Source organism: Chaetodon trifascialis, chromosome 22 (genome assembly GCF_039877785.1).
Source record: "Chaetodon trifascialis isolate fChaTrf1 chromosome 22, fChaTrf1.hap1, whole genome shotgun sequence".
NCBI classification, from domain to species: domain Eukaryota; kingdom Metazoa; phylum Chordata; class Actinopteri; order Chaetodontiformes; family Chaetodontidae; genus Chaetodon; species Chaetodon trifascialis.
The window spans coordinates 4,550,605-4,570,270 of NC_092077.1; the positions used below are offsets into that span (position 1 = coordinate 4,550,605).

At 44.7% G+C, this 19,666-nt stretch overlaps 1 protein-coding gene across 3 annotated transcripts in view; it reads left to right on the forward strand.

Annotated features, from left to right (window-relative positions):
- Positions 1-19,666, forward strand: part of scube1 (signal peptide, CUB domain, EGF-like 1) — an 88,573-nt gene that overhangs the window by 59,263 nt on the left and 9,644 nt on the right. For all 3 annotated transcript variants that reach the window (XM_070991642.1, XM_070991643.1, XM_070991644.1), the window contains 5 exons: positions 577-693; positions 14,910-15,032; positions 17,900-18,016; positions 18,643-18,765; positions 19,005-19,124. In XM_070991642.1, the coding sequence (XP_070847743.1) occupies positions 577-693; positions 14,910-15,032; positions 17,900-18,016; positions 18,643-18,765; positions 19,005-19,124 (600 nt within the window). The remainder of the gene's footprint in view (positions 1-576; positions 694-14,909; positions 15,033-17,899; positions 18,017-18,642; positions 18,766-19,004; positions 19,125-19,666) is intronic.

Below are 19,666 nucleotides of genomic sequence, written 5' to 3' on the forward strand. Positions count from 1 at the left end.
CACGTACAAGAACATTTTTCTGGAGTAAAATATACACGCTGGTTCTACCGAGTGTGTTCTAGACTTACAGCACTCAACCTTGCACTGACTTTATTTTTCTATCTACTTACTTTAATCCCACCTTTTTTTCTTGTGTTAACTGATTTCTTGTCACGTTTGGAAACAGGACCGACCTTTGGGCCAAAGAGTTCTTCACCCTCCTCTATCAGCACAGTGTCATGTGTTTTTGTCATGTTGTAATGATACACTGTTGTCCATGATATACAAATCCTGACTGTGACTTTCCGTGTATGGACATTGTATTCATCTCTATAAAATAATGTCTCTGCTCATGAAAACTGGGGTGTGATTTCTTCATCTGTGTGTTGACAAAGCTACATGAGAAAACACAAGAATACATTATATCCTACTGTGCTATTATTCGATTGTGTATACTTGTACTGCATGAAGCTTTGTCTCAACCCACATCACCTTCAGTGTCTCTAGTTTCTTTGTCATGGTCTTTCAGAAGCTGGGGTCACATGTTAACACCCCCCTCTTCTCTTTCTTTTGCCACCCGTGTCCCGCCATCTGCAGAGACCTGCGCCGTGAACAACGGCGGCTGCGACAGGACATGTAAAGACACGGCCACTGGGGTGCGCTGCAGCTGCCCCGTGGGGTTCACCCTGCAGCCCGACGGCAAAACCTGCAAAGGTCAGTAAATGCAATAAAAGTGTGGGAATATATGTGTGTGAGGCCTGTGAGCCTGCTGTAAGGGTCAATGGTGCACGGCTGCCGTTCACTGAGCGCTCTGTGTATGCACCTGAGCCTGCTATGACTGGTATCTGAGTGATCCAGAGCCAAACCCAGCCCTGCATCCGCTTCACTTCCAACTGCACAGAGCTCCGGTCGCGGTCACTGCCACTGCCGCCGCTTTTTGTTGTTGATCTTGCCGCTGAGCATTTCTCCACTTCCGACTGCCTGCCAGTGACGTCAATGACGGTGGTCCGAGGAGAAGGCCGCCACAGATCGTGGGCCTAAACATCCCAAACATGTTATTGTAGTGTTTTGGCTTTCGTCTAAACAAACAGCCTCACTGAATGCGGCCGACCTGTGGGTTCAAAACGGAGTCAAAAACTGGTCTTTACAGGCAGAGGTGCTTTATTCTCCTCAGGGCTGGACAGAGCAGCAATGACAGGTCTGTGAGTTGGTAGAATGAGGAACACATATAAAGTTATATGGTACATTTTAAAGTCTGTTCTAAACCTGTACTCACACTCCTAAAAAGACTAACTTTGGATGATACCCACAACTTCTGAAATCTCATTCTAGCAACATTTTTGCCCACAAACTGCTCTGACTTCCACTGGAAGTGCACAAAGACGGGTTCTCTTAATGGCCAGTGTTAACAGGAGGAATGATTACATGAAGCAAAAGTTATTTCAGTGCTGTTTTGCACACCTGACTGTTGTTTTAAGACAGACTTTTGTTCACCAAAAGTCAGAGTAACAATGCATTTCTGTCATTATACGACTTTGACACAATGATTGGTGTGGTGCACAGTGGACATTCTCTGAGTCATGTTTCTTGGATAAAACTACTTTTATTTACGGTTAGAAGGATAATGAAGCTCCACATTCCTCTGCCACATGCACATGTGTGATGGTCAAAGGTACCGCTCTTCCTCTCTGAATGGACAGAGAGTGGCAGAGTGGCACACAACCCCACATGTGGACATGTGGAGTCGTCATAGCGACAGGGTGCAGGTCATGTGATAGCGACATGACTCTTTGTGTGTCAGAATCTGGGTGCCTGTTGTGATGGCCGTGCGCTCTTCAAAATTCTATAATACGCTTATGCATGTGTGTTCTGCAGTACGTGTGTTTCCAAAATGAGTGTCAGGCAGTTTGAGAATGTGGCATGTAGGTGTGTGAAATCCTGGAGCCGGAGCTGTCTCGGGCCTGGCAGGCAGACGACGCGTCGGCAAACTTTGAGATGTTTGAACAGTGAGGCCCACGCTGGGCACTGTCTCTCTCTCTCTCTCTCTCTCTCTCTCTCTCTCTCTCTCTCTCTCTCTCTCCGACTCACACACACACACTCGCACAGACAGCACCATCCAGCTGCAGATGCAATAAATACAGCAATTGACTTTCAAATGTACTCATCTAGAAGACAGGACAAAACAGTCAGTTCCTAATATGAAGGACTGAGCACAAGAGCGCAGCATATTTACCTCGTTAGCGAGCTCTGGGGGCCTGCGTTTGTGCATCAGATGAACATTAATGTTAATTAACGTGTAATTTACTTCTGTCCTGTAGGGTTCTTCATTTACTTCATCACTTTGGTCAAGGTTTGGTTAGGTTTAGGCACAGCTTAGGTAGTTTGAGGGAAAGATCATGGTTTGGACTAGAGGAAGTATTTGATTGTCATGGTTACGATAAAAAACACTCGGTTAACATAAGCAAACAATGGTGGTCATGATCAATAAAACCAACACTAATCAGAGATAAACAATGGACTGAAGCGTTGAAGAGTGATGTTTTGATGATCATCCATCTGCTCCAACCTCCTCCCCATGTGGACTTTGTCGCTCCATAACAACGTAACTTCACTTCCTTCTTTGCTGCCATTCCTATTAATGATGCTGCTCGTGGCCTTTATCTCAGAGCTCGAACAGATGTCGCGTTGGGGCACTTGCTGATTCGACTGATGTCTGTCGTTTTTCATGGGAGGACAACACATATTGAAAATGAAAACACCTGCTCGTGAGGCCAACCATTCGCCTCCAGCAGCCCTTCTTTCAGCATCGTCTGCTGACAGGCATGTAACGCTAGAGTTGCATGCTGGGAGAACATCTCGCCCGCTGCTCTGATGTCAAGTTCAAGCCCAGAAGCTTCCACTCTGTTTCCCCAGGTGATTTGTAGTCCTGACAGAACCCAGCATTTACAGTGGTGGAAAGATGAAAAGTTCCCCCTCTCTTTTTGTTGGGGTCTGAGTTGAGTGGGGAAGATGGATAGGAGTGCAGTCCAGCTGTGACCCGCCCACATAATTTGGCTGTGGATTAGCCCCCGGGCTTCATAAATCCCTAAGGATCAGTGCTGAGGGGAGCTGAGAGACACAGAGCAGGCAGCGCACATCGATCAGTCTATTAGCCGGGCACAGAGCAGGAAAACACACAAAACGCAAGACAATGCACACCCACGCTTGATGTCAGACAACCTGCAACATTACCGCTGCTGTTTGTAACTCAGCTCGACTCAGACCGTGATGTGCAGGCTGACCTCATCCACCAGCAGTGGCTTTCCTGCACATCTTTTTGAATTACTAGAGCGAGCCAGTAATCAAACATCCGTATCTGGATGATATGCTGGATCCTGGGTGGAGCTGAGGTGGTAGGAACAAGTGGCAACCACATCAGTCTCGTGGCTGAAAGGCTTGTTGGGGAGGGAATTTTGCTTTTGTGTCCCTGCCTTCATCTGGCAAAATGTATTGACTTTGCATGACCCATTCACTTTGAAAGGTCAGGTCAGCCAAATAGTCTTAGGCAGAGATGAGGAGAGTGAGAGATAAGGGATGAAATACAGCTAAGGGTGCTGGTTGAACATGGGATGTTGCAGTCACATGGGCAGCATCTTAAACCCTTAGGCCACCAATATGCTCAGGGTGATCAGGGTGGAGCCTATCCCAGTTTCCCATTCACTTCAACTACATGTCTCTGGAGACTGTGCTGCTCCAGTTTTAGGCCGCACTTTTATTTACCCATTAGTGACTATACTGTGCTTTATATTGCCATTTTCATCAGCTTCAACCACATCAATGCATCCGTTCTGGTTTTCAGTTTCAGCAGCGTCATTTGCCTGCTGGCCTGTTTGTGCTTTAGTCCTTTCTTTATCGACAGGGCCTCAACAGCATTCAGTAAAGTCCTTTCTGTAACCTTAGCAACAGCATGCACAGGTTGCAGCGGCCATTTGACAGTTCACCGATCAATATCCCCTGCCGAAGCCCATACGTGCATGTGTGGGTGTGCGTCGACTCCGGTGGCACATGTAATCACAGTCGTGTTAGCAGTGTATTGTAGTGCACAGGCTGGACTATAATTGCTGGCATTTAGCAGTTTACTGAACATAGTAGTTAGCGGCAACATAAGTGCCATGCTGTGAGGTGGTCTCATCTAATGTGCCACTAAATTGCTTGATAGAGACAGACAGCCCTCTCTCCACCTCTTTCTCTCGCTGTCTGCGTCTACCTCGCTTTAAAGCCAAGGAGATGTGCCCTGTCGTGTCTGTCTATCATAATCATTTCAATATAAACTATGTAGGGCATGTTTAAAACCCACCAGTCCGATAAACGCCCTTTCATCTTCGCTGACAGACGAGGCGGTTCAGCCTCTCACGATGACAGACACGCCAGCCCGAGGAGGCGTGTCATCGCGGGGCTCTCGTGCCGACAACTGGGTGAGAGAGGGAGACTGAGGGAGAGAGGGGAAGGAGATTTTTTTTAACAGTTTCCAGATGTTTGATTAGAAGGTGCACACAGGAGGTTGGATGAGTTACTGTGCGTGCGTGTGTGTGTGTGTGTGTGTGTGTGTGTGTGTGTGTGTGTGTGTGTGTGTGTGTGTGTGTGTGTGTGTGTGTGTGTGTGTGGAGGGGTGTTCTGTGGGTTAATTAACACGCATTTAAGTTGCATGTTAGTCTGTATTTTGTGCACATACAAGCTGATTGGAGGTTGGACATGTGTGCCCTTGTGCTTGAGGTTTTGTGTGTGCTTCTGTGGAGAGCATGTGGTCGGTGTACTGTTATGTACAGTACACACTGTGTACTGTTATGTACAGTACACAGTGTGTACTGGCACCACAGACACGTCCCCACTGGCCTGCATTCCTCCTCTACCTGAAAAGACCTGAACGCACACACAAACACACAGTCAGATCACACTAAGAGGAGGACATGATCTTGTCCATTCACGAGGAAACTAATAGGCTTCTTACAGAGGAACATCTTAAACATGTATGCATACAAACACGAGACGGTTGTGAGGTTTCCATCCATTTTTAGCGGGTTTTGTTCAAATTTTCCAAAAAAAACTGCAAAAGAATATGCATGTTAATGTGTGTTAGTAGCAGCCAGGGTGTCCCTGTTGCCTCAGTAAAGAGTCACAGATCAGTGGCCCCCTCAACGTTCACACTCATCAGGTGCACTGATCCAGTCATAATGCCACCGTCTCCATCACCTTACATGACTGCAGCTCGGCCTGCTGCTCCCACTCCGGCCAAACCAGGCCCAGATCACTGGCAGTTTTATTTTTGTGTAAAACTGAGAGTTTCCTTTGGCCCGCATGCACCCGGGGAGTGTTTGTTATTAAACAGAATCGAGCACCGGGGCCGTTTAATACCTGAATAAATACACGCTATCTCCCGGCCTGATGTCTGTCCTCGCCACCGGCAACACCCTATGAAGAAAACTAACGCTCTCCAAGAAAACTAGATCCCCTGTACTCCATCCGTAATTATTTGTAGAGGTTCAGGTTTCTGTAAATGTATTCCATTTAATTGCTTTCTACTGCAAATATTTGGTAAAACTATATTTGGTAAAACTCCCCACTATACGCAGCTCGTACCCTGGAGGTATGAGCTGCACATTCCTATGAGCAAGTCGAAATGCAGTTAAAGTGACAAGAGTTTTATTCCTTGTTGGTTTGTTTCCTGCGTTTTCCATCTCAGTCTATCTCTAAGGAGCGAGGTAGACAGACAAGGCTCTTACATAACAGCCTGACCCTGTGCTTGACCTCTGGATGGCGTCAGAGGTGTGCAGTTAGGCTCCATTTGCTCCACCCCCATTAATGGTGGTTGGTTTAGGCTGCAGCACTGATCAATCAGGTCAGTTTTATCAGGCAGCTGAGCGCCACAGCAGCATCGGGGTCTTTCCTGGAGTCAGGTTTCCCATTCCAAACACTGCACTCCTCAAACACAGCCCGGGGCTCACAGAGGAGCAGGCAGGGGGTGGAGGACTTGTTTCCTTTGGCCCAGGTGGATGTTAGCAAGCCTTCTCATTTGGCTCTCGGCCTCTTCCGCGGCCAGCACAGTGTATGTGAAGAGTTCACTTCCAAAATATCTACCCTGGAATTAAAATTAATTTCCTCAAGGTTACCGTTCAACAAGCAGCAGATTCGGTTAAAATTCTGTTGTATGGGAGGCCTATTATTTGGATTACCGAAATATTTTGTTAAAAAGTGGCACAATAAGTTTTTCCTAACCAGTGCAGACAGAATCTCCAATCAATTACTCACTGTTACATCGAACAAAGTGTTTGAAGCTCTGAAGGATGCAGTTTTTCCTGGTCAGCCAGACAACTCTACGACATCCTCTGCCAAACACTGTCACAACACCTTGGAATGGAAGCAGACTTTGATGTCACTCCAGCTTCCAGGATTGAAGAGACTGTAACCCTCCTCAAATTAAGACATGAAACAAACAGAAATGTCATATTTTCATCATGTTTTCCATATGCTTTTTGTTCATCTTACATTTGATTGTTGCAATTTTAATCATTATCTGCTTGCCAACAATCCTCAACTGTTTATCTTGCACATGCCTCCTAATATTTGCATTCCAGCAGTGGATGGTAGCGTGCATTCATTTGCATTTTCTTTTGATGATTTTCTGACAAATTTGCTCTAAATTTGAAAGGAAACTTGAGTTATGTTCAGGGACACTCTCTCTTTGCTGATGTTTTGGGACCTATAAATGTAGTCAGCACCAGTTAAAGTTGAGAAACTCTGACTAAACAGATGTTTTTTAAAATTCTGGTTGTCTTTCTTAGTAATACAATAACTGCACTGACAGACTTTGATTCTGCTGATGCATCACTGGAATGACATTAAGTGAGCAACACGAGCAAAATAAACAGGGCATAAAATGTGTAGCTCCAGCTACAAAAAGCTAATTAGACCAATGAACGTGCTCATTGTAATAAGCTGATATAGAGCAGCGTGAATACAATAAGATGTTATGTTGTCACTGAATGTCCTTTTACAGGTTTCACAACATATTCTTAAATTATTTCCATGTAACATTTTATAACTTTACATTTGCAATCTCTGAACTTTCATTAGCTATGTTCAGTTGGAAATACACTGCTTTTGCCAGCTTTTTAAATTCTTTATTTTGGCTGTTAAATTGCTCTTAAATCTAAGCCTGAGTAGCTTTATAAAGGTCCTAAACAGTCCTAAATTTAGCTTTCCGAAACCTGGAAGTTGCATGCCACGTGCAGGCAGTAGCAGATCGGCAGGCTGTCAGTGAGAATATCTGAAACAGCTGTGTGGTATTCACACAGACACACAGCTCTTGGCAAAGGATGGAGCTATTGATCGAAGGCGAGTGAGATATCGATTGTCTGGAATAAATGTCAGAGATGGAACCCAGGAGTCATAGTGTGTGTGTGTGTGTGTGTGTGTGTGTGTGTGTGTGTGTGTGTGTGTGTGTGTTTGTGGGTAGTATGTGTAGGCCTTGTGTAGTGAAAGTGACAAATGACTCGTCTCGCACAAGGGCAGACAGAGATGGAAAGAGCTGGGTGTTTGTGGAGGAAACATTGGAGTGAGAGACATAACATCACCACTGTGTGTGTGTGTGTGTGTGTGTGTGTGTGTGTGTGTGTGTGTGTGTGTGTGTGTGTGCGCGCGCATGCTTTTCTCTTATTTGTGTGATTGCTGGTGTTATTCAACCTTTTTTTTCCCGTTTCAGTGCTGTCCATGTGCAGTCCCATGTGAAGCCTTAATTAGTTAATTAGGAGCATCTTCATTTAACAAAGACCTCAGGCAAGATGGCCTCTGGCACCCCAGATGTTTGTGCATGATGACATCTAGGTGTCCATTCATGTGAACACAACACTTCTTGATGATTTTATTCTTCCACTGCCTATATTCTTATACAGACAAAGGCACTCTTATAGTGTTAGCCATGCTAGCAGCACGACATGGCAGAATAGTCTCTATGAATGTCTCTCTATGAAAGTTTGAGTGGACCACCACTTTGGTCCAGACTGAAATATATCAACAACTATTGGGTGAATTCCCTTTTAATTTATCTCAGATATTCATGGTGCACAGAGGTTAACTCCATTTTACCAAGCACCACCAAGAAAATCTAAATTTTAACTTGAAATTTGTGTCAATCTTGTTGATGGATTGACACAAAATTTTGATTTTGATCATGATGCCCTGACTCATTTCCATCTCTCTCTCTCTTGTACCGTCATAATTAGAATCTGTCTAATATTTTGATGGGTGACCTTTGAAGTTAGAATGACAATCCCATCAGAATCAACAGCAAAAGCAAACGTGCTGCACTTGTTCGCAAAGGCTTCTCCTTGATCTACTCTAACGTGATATGGATCTCATTCATACATCACTTTGGACAAAAGCATCTGCCAAATGAATAAATATAAAATGTACACAGTTGTGCTGTGTGCATAGTGCTAATAAGCAAACATTAGCATGTTAGCACAAAGACTTAAGTTAGCAACAAGGGTAAACATTGATGAGAACACTGATGATGTTTAAAGTACAAAAAATGATAACCACTAACACATTAAAGTTTATACCTAAATGTTGATAAAGAAAGACTATTTCTTACATTTCTCTTGCTCATTTTTCACATCTTTGCTCCTCCAACGTGAAATCTGATATCCTTAAATCTCACAAATGAGCATGAATTAATATAATGAGCTTATACCATCCTCACACACATGAACTAATACGGCACATAACTTAACACTCTAATGCTCACAGCATGATAAACCCCTCTGAATGACCTTTATTCTGACACCACCCTTTGAATGATTATTACATTGACTTTGTTTTTACATTTTGGACCTCACCTTTTATCTATTGGCTTGTTTTTCTATACAGTGAGCATTACAGTCTCATAGAGCCTATAAAGCCTTCACTGATATTTTTCTTACCTACTGCTACACTTTCCTCAAGATGGACCATGGTGCATTGATATTGCTCAACAGTAATCAGGAAAAGTACCAGGGTAAGCAGCACCGAGGCTGCTATCCGTCACACCAGCTAGCAAGTAAATGGTTGAAAGACATTTGAATTGTGGTAAAATGACAGGCTTCCTCTGGTCATGTTTTAGGTAAGAAAATAATATGCTGTACTGGACCAGTTCTGCGTAAACAAAGGTAAAACACCAGATGGACAACTCGGACTTTCTCAGAGTTGCCACACACGTCAGGCCAAGCTCCAGTCTCCCTTCGCCCACTCTTCTGACTCGCTTTCATCTGTCCTCTCTCTCTTCTCTCCAAACTTTATCATTTCAAGATGTTCTGAGGCTTAATGTATTTATTTAAGCTCAAAGCTTATTTAAGCTCCATTAAAGGTAATTATATACCCCGTTATAAGGCTCAGCCGTCCCCAGAGTGGCCATTAAGTGTGGGTAGATGCAGTGGTTCTGCCAGTGTTTGTGGCTACCAGAATAATTATGAAGCCGTGTCTGTCTGTGCTGGGTAGACCCGGGGTGGTATCCACTGTTTTTACATAGGCATTAGAGCGGAGACGACGTGGGCAGAGGGGGAATGTTGTGGAATGGTGTGTGTCCGTGTGTGTGTTTGTGTTTTTCAGTTTGTGTACACTATGTGTCGTACTTGCCAGCCCCAGAGTTCTCCACTCCTGGAGCTTTCCTTCTTGTGGTTTCTATGCCATATTTTTGTTAACTGATTCATTCAGATTTCACCAGCAGCAGGATAAGATCATCTTAAATACTGTTAAAAATCACTTTTTTTAGTCTCAGGGTTGGCAAGTGTGCATAACCTAAAGGGAGAAAGGCAGCCATCGCTCCTGCTGTCTCATAGATAGAGATCATCCCTACAAGCGACTGTCAGCATGTCAAAGAAAAAGGACAGGAAAGTGGCCATGATTGATTCGAATCCTTTGAGGCTGCAGGCGCTGCGGGTTAGACTTGAGACAATAGAGCGTCAGAGGAACACAGAGAGTGGTAATACTGAGAAGAAATTAAAGACAGGAAGAGAGAGGAATTGAAAGAGCAAAACCATTGTGCAGGTAATTGACTGGCCGTGGAGAGCAGAAAGAAAATGAAGCAAGCTAATCAGCCCTTCTCTCCTGGTATGCCTTCACTTTTTGGGGTGTTTGAAGGACTTAAGTGTACTCGAATGCCCTTACCTGTACTGCTCTCCTCAAAAAACCCCAGAGCCTCATTCTCTTCCCCCCAGCCACGGGGAAATCCGTTTTAGCCGAGTCAGATGGAGGGACAATCCCTTTAAAAGGCCGCTGACAGGGCACAGCGGGACATGCAGTTTACTACATTTTTACCGCGGCACACGGCCAGTTCGTTGTGGATTCCTGTCTCGGCTCCATATTTAGATGAAGAGTTCATTCAGCAGAAGCTCCCTGAGGATACAGAATGAGAGGATCAGGCCAGGGAGGCCTGAGTCTACCCTGATGGAAAAACACAGTGGCTGAGTTACTGGCTGTTTTATAAGGCCTTCTATCACGCTACACTGAGGGCCATTTGAGAGTGTGTGTTGACTGGACCTTTCTGTGCTCTCGCTACCTCCTCTTGACCCTCTTAATAGCCAGGACTGAACTGATAACCTACACACATGCATACTAATAGTTTAGATATGTGCTAGTTGTGTTATTATAGCCCCACAAGCCAGCCCTCACTTCTCAGTAGACTCATTGTGGCCTGTGACCTAAGATCATTTCATATGCACTTGTTATGTTTTCTCATTGACAAGTTCTCATCATGACAAAATCAAAATCCATCAAGATCACATAGCAAAAACTGAGCTTTTGAAGTTCAGACTTCTGCAAGGCTAACGTCAGTGTGCACATGTTGTATATAGAAGTATGCAGACAACTAGAACAAAATATCACAGCCTGGGGGTCAAAACCTCTCCCAACGAGTGACTGTCCAATCATAGATTGGCGCGCAACCAAGCACAACAGGCCTGTCAAGATTTTTTCACCCACTCATGTAAAACCTAGATGCCAGACTTTAACATGGTGCCCAGTCACTTGAATGAATGCACAATCCTGCACAGTATACGGCTCCCATCTGTGTAATTCCCATTAGCTAGCAGTGACAGTGACAAGTTGCTTTCGAAATGTAATATATGTTACACTGACTATGCTACTTTTGGGTTATTGTCACCAAAATAACCGCAGTACAACTAGTATTATATTTGACTATATTACCATTATATTATGGTTAATAATAACCTGGTTTCTGGTTCTGGTTATAATGGTCATTATCGCAATATATTATTTTGTTACTGTAAAATATATAACTGTAGTGAGTTTTGTGCTTTTGGTAATGTGTCATATCCCCAACACTGCTGGCCTAACGCAGGCTGGTAAAAGCTACCAGCCGTAGTTCCCAGTTCAGCCGACAATTTTGCCAGTTAAACACAGTGTTTTTTTTGTATGGAACCCTTTATTTCCAAAATTATGACTTTAAATCTGTCACCATTATCATTTGTACACTGCACATGTATCATTTTAGATCAGGATGCTTGACGTCCACACAGCAGCAGTCATTAAGCGGAGTGGGGCTGTCTGTACGTGGGCCTCGCCATTTGTATAGAGACGAGCAGACGGGATGAAGCCGCCATCAAATTCAAAGTGTTTCTTCAACGTAGAAATTTGGAACATCCACATATATCTCCCTCCTTTTCTCCCTTCCTCTTTCCTCCCTCTCCTCTCTCCTCCGGTTTGTGGTGTCCTGCTCGGCTCATTCCCCGGCTCGAGGCGGTAATCCCTTGCAGTTTTCATCACTTAGAGCACCAATCAAAAATGGCTTAGCCTGTGTAATCTGCCAGGCTATTGTCCTCTCACTCCCGTCCTCCTCCACCTTGACCCTCACCACCTCCACCTTCTTAATTTATTCGGGTATTTGGGTAGTACGGTGGCACAAGTGGTAACACTGTTGCCTCACAGCTAGAAGGTCCTGGTTCAAATCCCACTGTGGGCGCTGGTGGTGTGTCCTCCACCATGCCTTCGGTGCCTGCTGCTCGAGGAAAAAGGGGCCTTTCTGTGTGGAGTTTGCATGTTCTCCCTGTGTTCACCCGGTGTTTCCTCCTTAAATAACCCCCACTAAAAACATGCAAGGAGATCACCACCTGACCAATGGTGACAAAAAAGGATGGGTCCTCAGGCGCCGCTGTTGGCTGGCAACCCACCACCATCTGCCGCGGACGAATGATGGACAAAGATGGGTCAAAGGCGGAGGATTAATTTCACAATAACATGGCGTGTGCATGTAGTGTGCATGTAATGTGTGATCAATAAAGTACAGTTTCTTCTTTCCTCTTCTTCTTCTTTCTTAATCAGTGGTGCCCAAACTTTTCTGTTGGATTGACTGACTACCTGCACAAAGTGTCACCGTGCCAACCAAGTAGTGATCCTATAAAATCTAAAGAGGATTTTTACAGCATGAACACCAATTTGTATATTTTGAATCAATCTCCTTTATTTTTTTCCGTAGAAACATGTGTCTGGCTAAATCAAACCTTATGGTGGGCCAACTTTTGCCCCTGGGCCCTACTTTGACCAGCTCTGCTCTAAATCTTTCCCATCTCGTTGCTCCTGCTTGCTGCTCTCCGCCTCTAGAAGCAAAGTTTTACAGCAGCAAATAGAAACTGTCGTGATCTGGACGGGGTGCACTTGCTATAAATGGGAGATAAGGTGTAGCCAAATGTTTTCATATGAAAAAGCCGCTGATTATTAAAAAAAGTGTAGTCAGAGTTCATCTGAGGGCACCGCAGGCTGGAAGAGCCGAGGCCATGAGGTTGGATGGTTGGATTTTCTGAAACCAGACCTGCCAGCCGGTTTGAAGTTGGCACAGAACACGCTGCCTCGGGGGCGACTGCATTCACCTTATTATTATTTTAGAATCTGTGCCTCTGGATCGCTGCACCACACCTGGACTAGAGCTCAGGTATCTGGGCTTTATTCTACATGGCTTGAGCAGACGTTTTCTCCCAGGACCACAGGCCTGTGGGACCAACATCAATATTAAAAAAAAAATCAAACTCTTAAAACCCAACTGCTGCCAGTTTTAGAGCTGTCCTTCATTTTCGCTTGGTTTGCAGGTTCACATGCAGGTTTAAGCTGCAAGACATTACGTAACAGCATATTTGGTATAAATCAGGCTGAAAGGAGGACAACAGAGAGGACTGTTATCAACTCTCTGTTCCATGAAATGAGTTTGTACAACAAGGCCCAGAAGTAGAAGATGTGATTTGAATGATTTGCATTCAGTTTTCTTTTTTCCATCTTTTACTTGGTGACGCATGAAGTTGATCATCTGGTCTTTATCTTCTGTTTAACTTACTAAAGTTAATAATTTGATGACCTGCCAAAGGGTAAAAAATGTCTGAATCCAAAAAATAACAAAACTGTAGTCTATTACTGCTAATTTTATTATTATTTTTCCAGAAATGTTTTGCAGGAACAGAATTGCTGTTACATTCACAAGTGTTTCCTAACCATAACTGTGACAAGTTCAATGATGCTTTAGTTGACATGAACAGATCGGAAAGGAAAACCAATGAAATACCTTTTTTTTTTTTTTTAATCCTCATTATGTTCAGTAACTCAGGTGGCTTAATGTTTTTCTCTAACCTGAAACCACAACAAACCGATGTCTGGTTTCTGTTTATGGTCCCAAAGTAAAACTACATCCAAAGCTGTGCACACGGCACTTTGATTCTCTCCAGGGCGTCTTTAATCTGAAGGTGGTCATTAAAAGAACACCGTAATGATTATGTCGTTTCCAGTGAAGTTCTGCTGCAAACATGAAGGAGATCAGATATCAAGAAGTGACAATCACCTCTTTTTATTGGCCGTCACCCACCCTCCAAAAGGATGGGGTCGTTAATAGACTTATTTCTCAATGATAATCTCTGCCTGGCCTCTCCCCCCTGCAGCTAGACTCCATTAGTTCCAGGTAACTAGCGTATCATGGGATGAGACAGTGGGATCGCGATGAAGAAGCCCAAGCTAAGCCTCCAGAGACTGATCCACGCTGCCTGCTGGAGCCCTGTCAAACAAGCATAGCACTAAATGGACCACTCCAGTACACACGCCATGATGAAATGCTGCACCTTATTTGGAAAAGTCAATAAAAAAGATAAAAGCGCGGAGAAAGACTTAAAACAGAAAATCACAGTAAGAGAAAACATGACGGCCGGAGTCAGTCAGACAAAGACAGTGTGTCCTCTTTGTGTTTGTGTGGCAGAGATTGACGCGCTCCCTCTCCAGCTCACTGGCACTGCGGTTTGAAATACGGTGGAAACTTGACGACAGTCTTTCAGCGCTGCCAACTCTGTTTGCCTACTGAAGCACACAAATAAAGAGCATAAGGAAAACAATCCCTCCATCCAGCATATTTGAGACCTGATGCCAGCACAGACCTTTTCACCACCGGCTTTGAATGGAATTGAAGCTTCAGCCAGGAAAGGGTTTTCCTCTCTGCTGCCTTTCAGTTAATAGGTCCAATGCCGATTCACAGTAATAATGGCAGAGTTTGTGTGTCTTTGTGTGGACCCACAGTGGTAAGAAAGATGTGTGGCAGACTGGTGCGACGTTATTGGTATGTTCTAGATTTGTGTGCTGTTCATTTTGTCTCTTTTGAGCTGCTAGAACAAGTTCAATTAACAGGTAATAAACGTACAGGGATACTTTTGGAGACACATCCTGACTGCTTCCACCCTTTCAAAGGAAATCAGACCTGTAGTTTGGTCACGCGGTTCTCATTTGTACCTGGAGTGTGTGCACTCTGACACATGTGCTGCAGTTGTATTGTGACTCAGGTGGACTCATGTGAACATAATAATCCTGAGTTGAGGTTTGACAGTGCTTTTGCTGATGGCCTTTCTGTTTTCCATTCCTTTATTGTCTCCATTCAGACATCGACGAATGCCAAGAGAACAACGGAGGCTGCGATCACTTCTGCCGGAACACAGTGGGCTCCTTCGAATGCAGCTGCCAGAAAGGCCATAAACTGCTCACTGATGAGCGGACGTGCCAAGGTCAGTGACTGACAGCTGTCAATCACACGGATTCTCACTGTCATCAGTCCTGCTCTCAGGGTTAGGGTGTCGTGCATCAGTCAGGTCAAAATACGCTGAATTTTGAGTCTAAACGAGAAAAGGTCCAGCATGCACCGTCATCTTTCCAGAATCTCCTGTCCGGTGCAGCAGTGGAGCTGCCTTCCTGGGCTGCGTGTGTAGGGTACATGGAGAAGCCTCCTTGTGATAAGTGAATATGTTTGTACAACCAAAGGCAGATTCCTGCTCACAAGTCACAGCAAGCGAGACGAGAGAACAGACAAACACAAAATGATTTTTATTAACAACAAAACCCTGAGGGGCTTCTGTCCCTGGCCCAAAACCACAAACAGCGTGCATGCGTGTGCGTATACGTGTTGGATTAAGTGTGCATCATCGCGGTGTGTTTGGAGTCTTTAATAATGTGGTGTTGAGTGTTGTCAGCCACATCACAGAGACGGTGCCTATTTCTGACACACCTCTGCCGCAGTACCAGGCCAGCCAATAGCTGCCAGGTTCATCCCATCCACCGACATCTGGACCGCTCCGCTTCAACGTGACCTTAAAATGAAATATAATGTTTAATTTGTCAGCTCTTTCTGTGCCAGTGAGCTTTTCCAGAGAAAATAGCTCCTGGTGATGCACTACATGCCAGTGTGAGAACATTTGCCAGAACTGGCTAAGAAACCAAAGCAGAAAGATTAATCGTTTGCCATAGTTGCATAAGCAATTCCCACAAATTATTCCTTCTATTCTAAATGTTTAGAAAGGCAGAGAGATAGAGAGAATATTGTCAGCAGTAAAATTAATGTCAGCAATCACTGGTGAAACACCTTATCATGACTCAGGGTGAGGGTGTGTCTCACACAAAAAACACTTCAGCCAAACCAGAAACCAACATTTTATATATTTTCCTTTTACATTAAACAGCTGTAGACAACCCCTGTGTGCCCGACTCAGTATATGTAAACTCTGCTTGTGGCCTAGCTCGAAACAGGCAAGCTATTCCTAAGTCGTCACATGGACAGTTGCCTGGAATATTTACCGAGCCAACATCCAGGCCTTAACAACTTCCTCCACATGACAAACTCCATTATAACATGTCGTATTTTTAGCCCCTGTAAAGCCCCACGGAACAGCCTGAAATAAACCAGGTGAGCTTGAAACGCTGGCCTCCATTCCTGATAGGTTAATAATATTTGGTGCTGGACAAGTATACATAAACACATGTGCAGGCGGGCGTGCGTGCTCACACACACACTCACACACTCATACAGACATTGACGTAGCGGTGAATGTGAGCCATCTCGACCTCAGTCCAGTGGAGTTTTTCCGGATTGGTTTATTAGAATGAGCTCTTGTCCTAGTTTAGTGTGGAACTCATGTATTTGTTTACTATAACGTCCACTGTGATTAATGGAGTGGCCTCTTAAGTCTTTGCTGAGCAGCCTGTGTATGTCCATAAATGAGTCATTAAGATTGCAATGTCTGTAAACCACTCATCCCTCTGGCCTTTCCCTCCACCGGTGCAGCAGGACAAAAGCTGCATGCTCTCGTTAGACAGATTTAAACCATGACTTGACCAGCTGCGTAATTCCATTACTGCATTTGGAATCCAGCAACGCCTGTTTGACAAGTGTATCACCATTGACAGGACATCAGCAGGACTTCATGAGGCTTATGAGGCTGAAGTCATTTCTAAACTGGTGCAACAACCCTGATCTATACTTAATTACTAAAAGCTTGAGTTGAATTTTTCTGATCATTGCATCGTATTGTTTTATTATACACATACACATGTCCAGTCATCATGACTACTGTAACAGTAACATGACCAGCTGATCCCAGAGCTGTGCAGGAGAACTGATCTAATTAGCACTGCTGTGTAAACAGCAGTCAATATGTTTGCTGCTGAAGAAAATCTCTCACTTTCGTCCAGCTCTGTCAATCTTTCACGCTCTACATGATTACTGATTACACATCTTCTTGCTAAGATATTTGCTAAATTGCAGCTAAAGATGATCAGAAGCAGGAGATGTCAATCTACACAACGTAAAAGATTCCCACTTCTGGTTAGATGGGGAGTTAAAAGACAAAAGAAAAATCAGAGCACTTCCTTGTTGCTGAAAGGCATGAAGTCAATATAGGATATGGTACATTTTCTAGAAATGGACTTCAAAATCATATATGGATGAAATGATCAGATGGCAGTATCTGTTTTCAGTCAACCCAGTGAATTAAATAAATGCCTCATAATTAAGAAATGTCATCACAGAAGACAAAAATGCTTTAAATCCAATGTTGCCTTCACAGTCGTGGGTGCAGCTACCATATAAACAGTGGAGCAAAATGTCGTTTTTCTCACAGTAAATGTTGTCATTGTCATCTTACATTTTCCACAGTTCTCCCAGGGCCAAACAACATCTTTTTGTTCGGCCCTTCATACCTGATGACCCCAGGTTGTGACACAAGCTTCTGGTTATACATTTGCAGTCATCATCAGGGTTATTTTAGCCAGAGAGGATATGACACAGCAGTTTTCTCAGGATCGGCAGAACTAACCATGATGGATAAAGTGACATTTATGTGAAAAATCAGGGGAGTTTCCCTCTAAGATGATTCTTTTTTAATGGTCACTTGATGCTGGCTGTAGGAAGGCATCCTCGTCCTGATGTGAATGGGAAACCATTAGCGAACGAACAAAAACACGCCTAATGAAGCCTAATTTACCAAGTCATGATGATGATGTCCCTGGCAGTGATGAGCGTGTCCATTTCCTGTTCTCAACCCTTTCCGCTGCAGTATTTGCAGTATTTCTCACCAGCGTGTATCTCTTTGGTCTCCCTCAGACATCGACGAGTGCTCCTTTGAGAGAACCTGCGACCACACCTGCATCAACTACCCTGGGAGTTTCGAGTGCTTGTGCAACAAGGGATACATCCTGTACGGCCTCACTCACTGTGGAGGTGAGAGTCTGCCCAAGTCTGTCCCAGTGCCCGAAGCATGGCAGAAATACTGTACATGACACAGCTGAGGTGTGTGTGTGACAGAGGAGATGAAATGTGCGTGTTTGTGTGTATGCATGTGAAAGGGAAATGCTTTTCAGGATGTGGAGGTGAGCGCACTGGCTGCTGCTGAGCGCACTCTCACACCTCCTCCCTAAGTTTTCTCTATGGATAATGTGTGTGTGTGCTCGCGTCTCTGTGTGTATACAGTAAGAAGTTCTCTTTGTGCATGTTCCCAGTGTATGTCTGCTTGTCGGTGTGTATTATGTGTGTGCGACTGTCCTGTCGTTCAACTGACTGACATCACTGATGGAAAGGTGGTGTCAGCATGAGCACAGCTGCGGGAGCAGGACTGTATTAGACTGGTGTACCTAATAAACTGGTCAGGTAAAAGGGACTACAATGGACAAAAAACCCAGGATCATGTTTAAATGCTATCAACGAAAGAAAACATGGCTAGATACATTTAGATTTAGATTTGTTAGAGAAGGACTGCCACACTTCAAACCAATCAAACTACACCCGATGTTCCCTCTGTGCTTAGCTCTAGAGCTGTGTGTATCATACTGTCTGTCGTTGTGTCTTAGACATCGATGAGTGCAGCATCAGCAACGGGAGCTGTGAGTACGGCTGCATAAACACCCAGGGCAGCTACGAGTGTGTGTGTCCACCAGGACAGAAACTCCACTGGAACAAGAAAGACTGCATCGGTGAGCACCAGCTCTGTGTGTGTGTGTGTGTGTGTGTATGTGTGTGTGTGTGTGTGTGTGTGTCTGCTTTTGAGTTAATGCACATGTGGCACGGTGGATTCCGCACAGCCGCCCTGAACAGAGGTGTGTGTGTGTGTGTGTGTGTGTGTGTGTGTGTGTGTGTGTGTGTGTGTGTGTGTGTGTGTGTGTGTGTGTGTCCAGGTGGTTGTCATGGTGATGTGACTCTGTGTGTTCCTCAGAGGCGGTGAAGTGTCTGCCCAATGGGAAGCCAGCACCCCGAGCCCAGCTGACCTGCACCAAGAGCGGAGGGGCAGAGGTCTGCTCGCTCTCCTGCCCCTCCAACGCCCTCTTCCTCGCAGGTACACACACACACACACACACACACACACACACACACACACACACACACACACACACACGTGAGTTTTCTGTTTGTTATTCTTTCCATATATCAAATAAAATGTCAGTTCTTTAGGCACATTTTTTACTGAATGGTGTTTACTGACTTTAGAACTCCAACTTCAACATAAAATGTGTGTCTTATGCTCTAAACATCCATCCATCCATCCATTATCTATACCGCCTATCCCTTTCGGGGTTGCGGGGGACTGGAGCCTATCCCAGCTACAATGGGCGAGAGGCGGGGTACACCCTGAACCGGTCGCCAGCCGATTGCAGGGCCACATTCAAGGACAAACAACCATTCACACTCACACCTACGGACAATTTAGAGTCATCAGTTAACCTAATGAGCATGTTTTTGGTCTGTGGGAGGAAGCCGGAGTACCCGGAGAGAACCCACGCATGCACGGGAAGAACATGCAAACTTCACACAGAAAGGCCCCGTCTGACCCGGGGATCGAACCGGCAACCTTCTTGCTGTGAGGCACGCGCACTACCT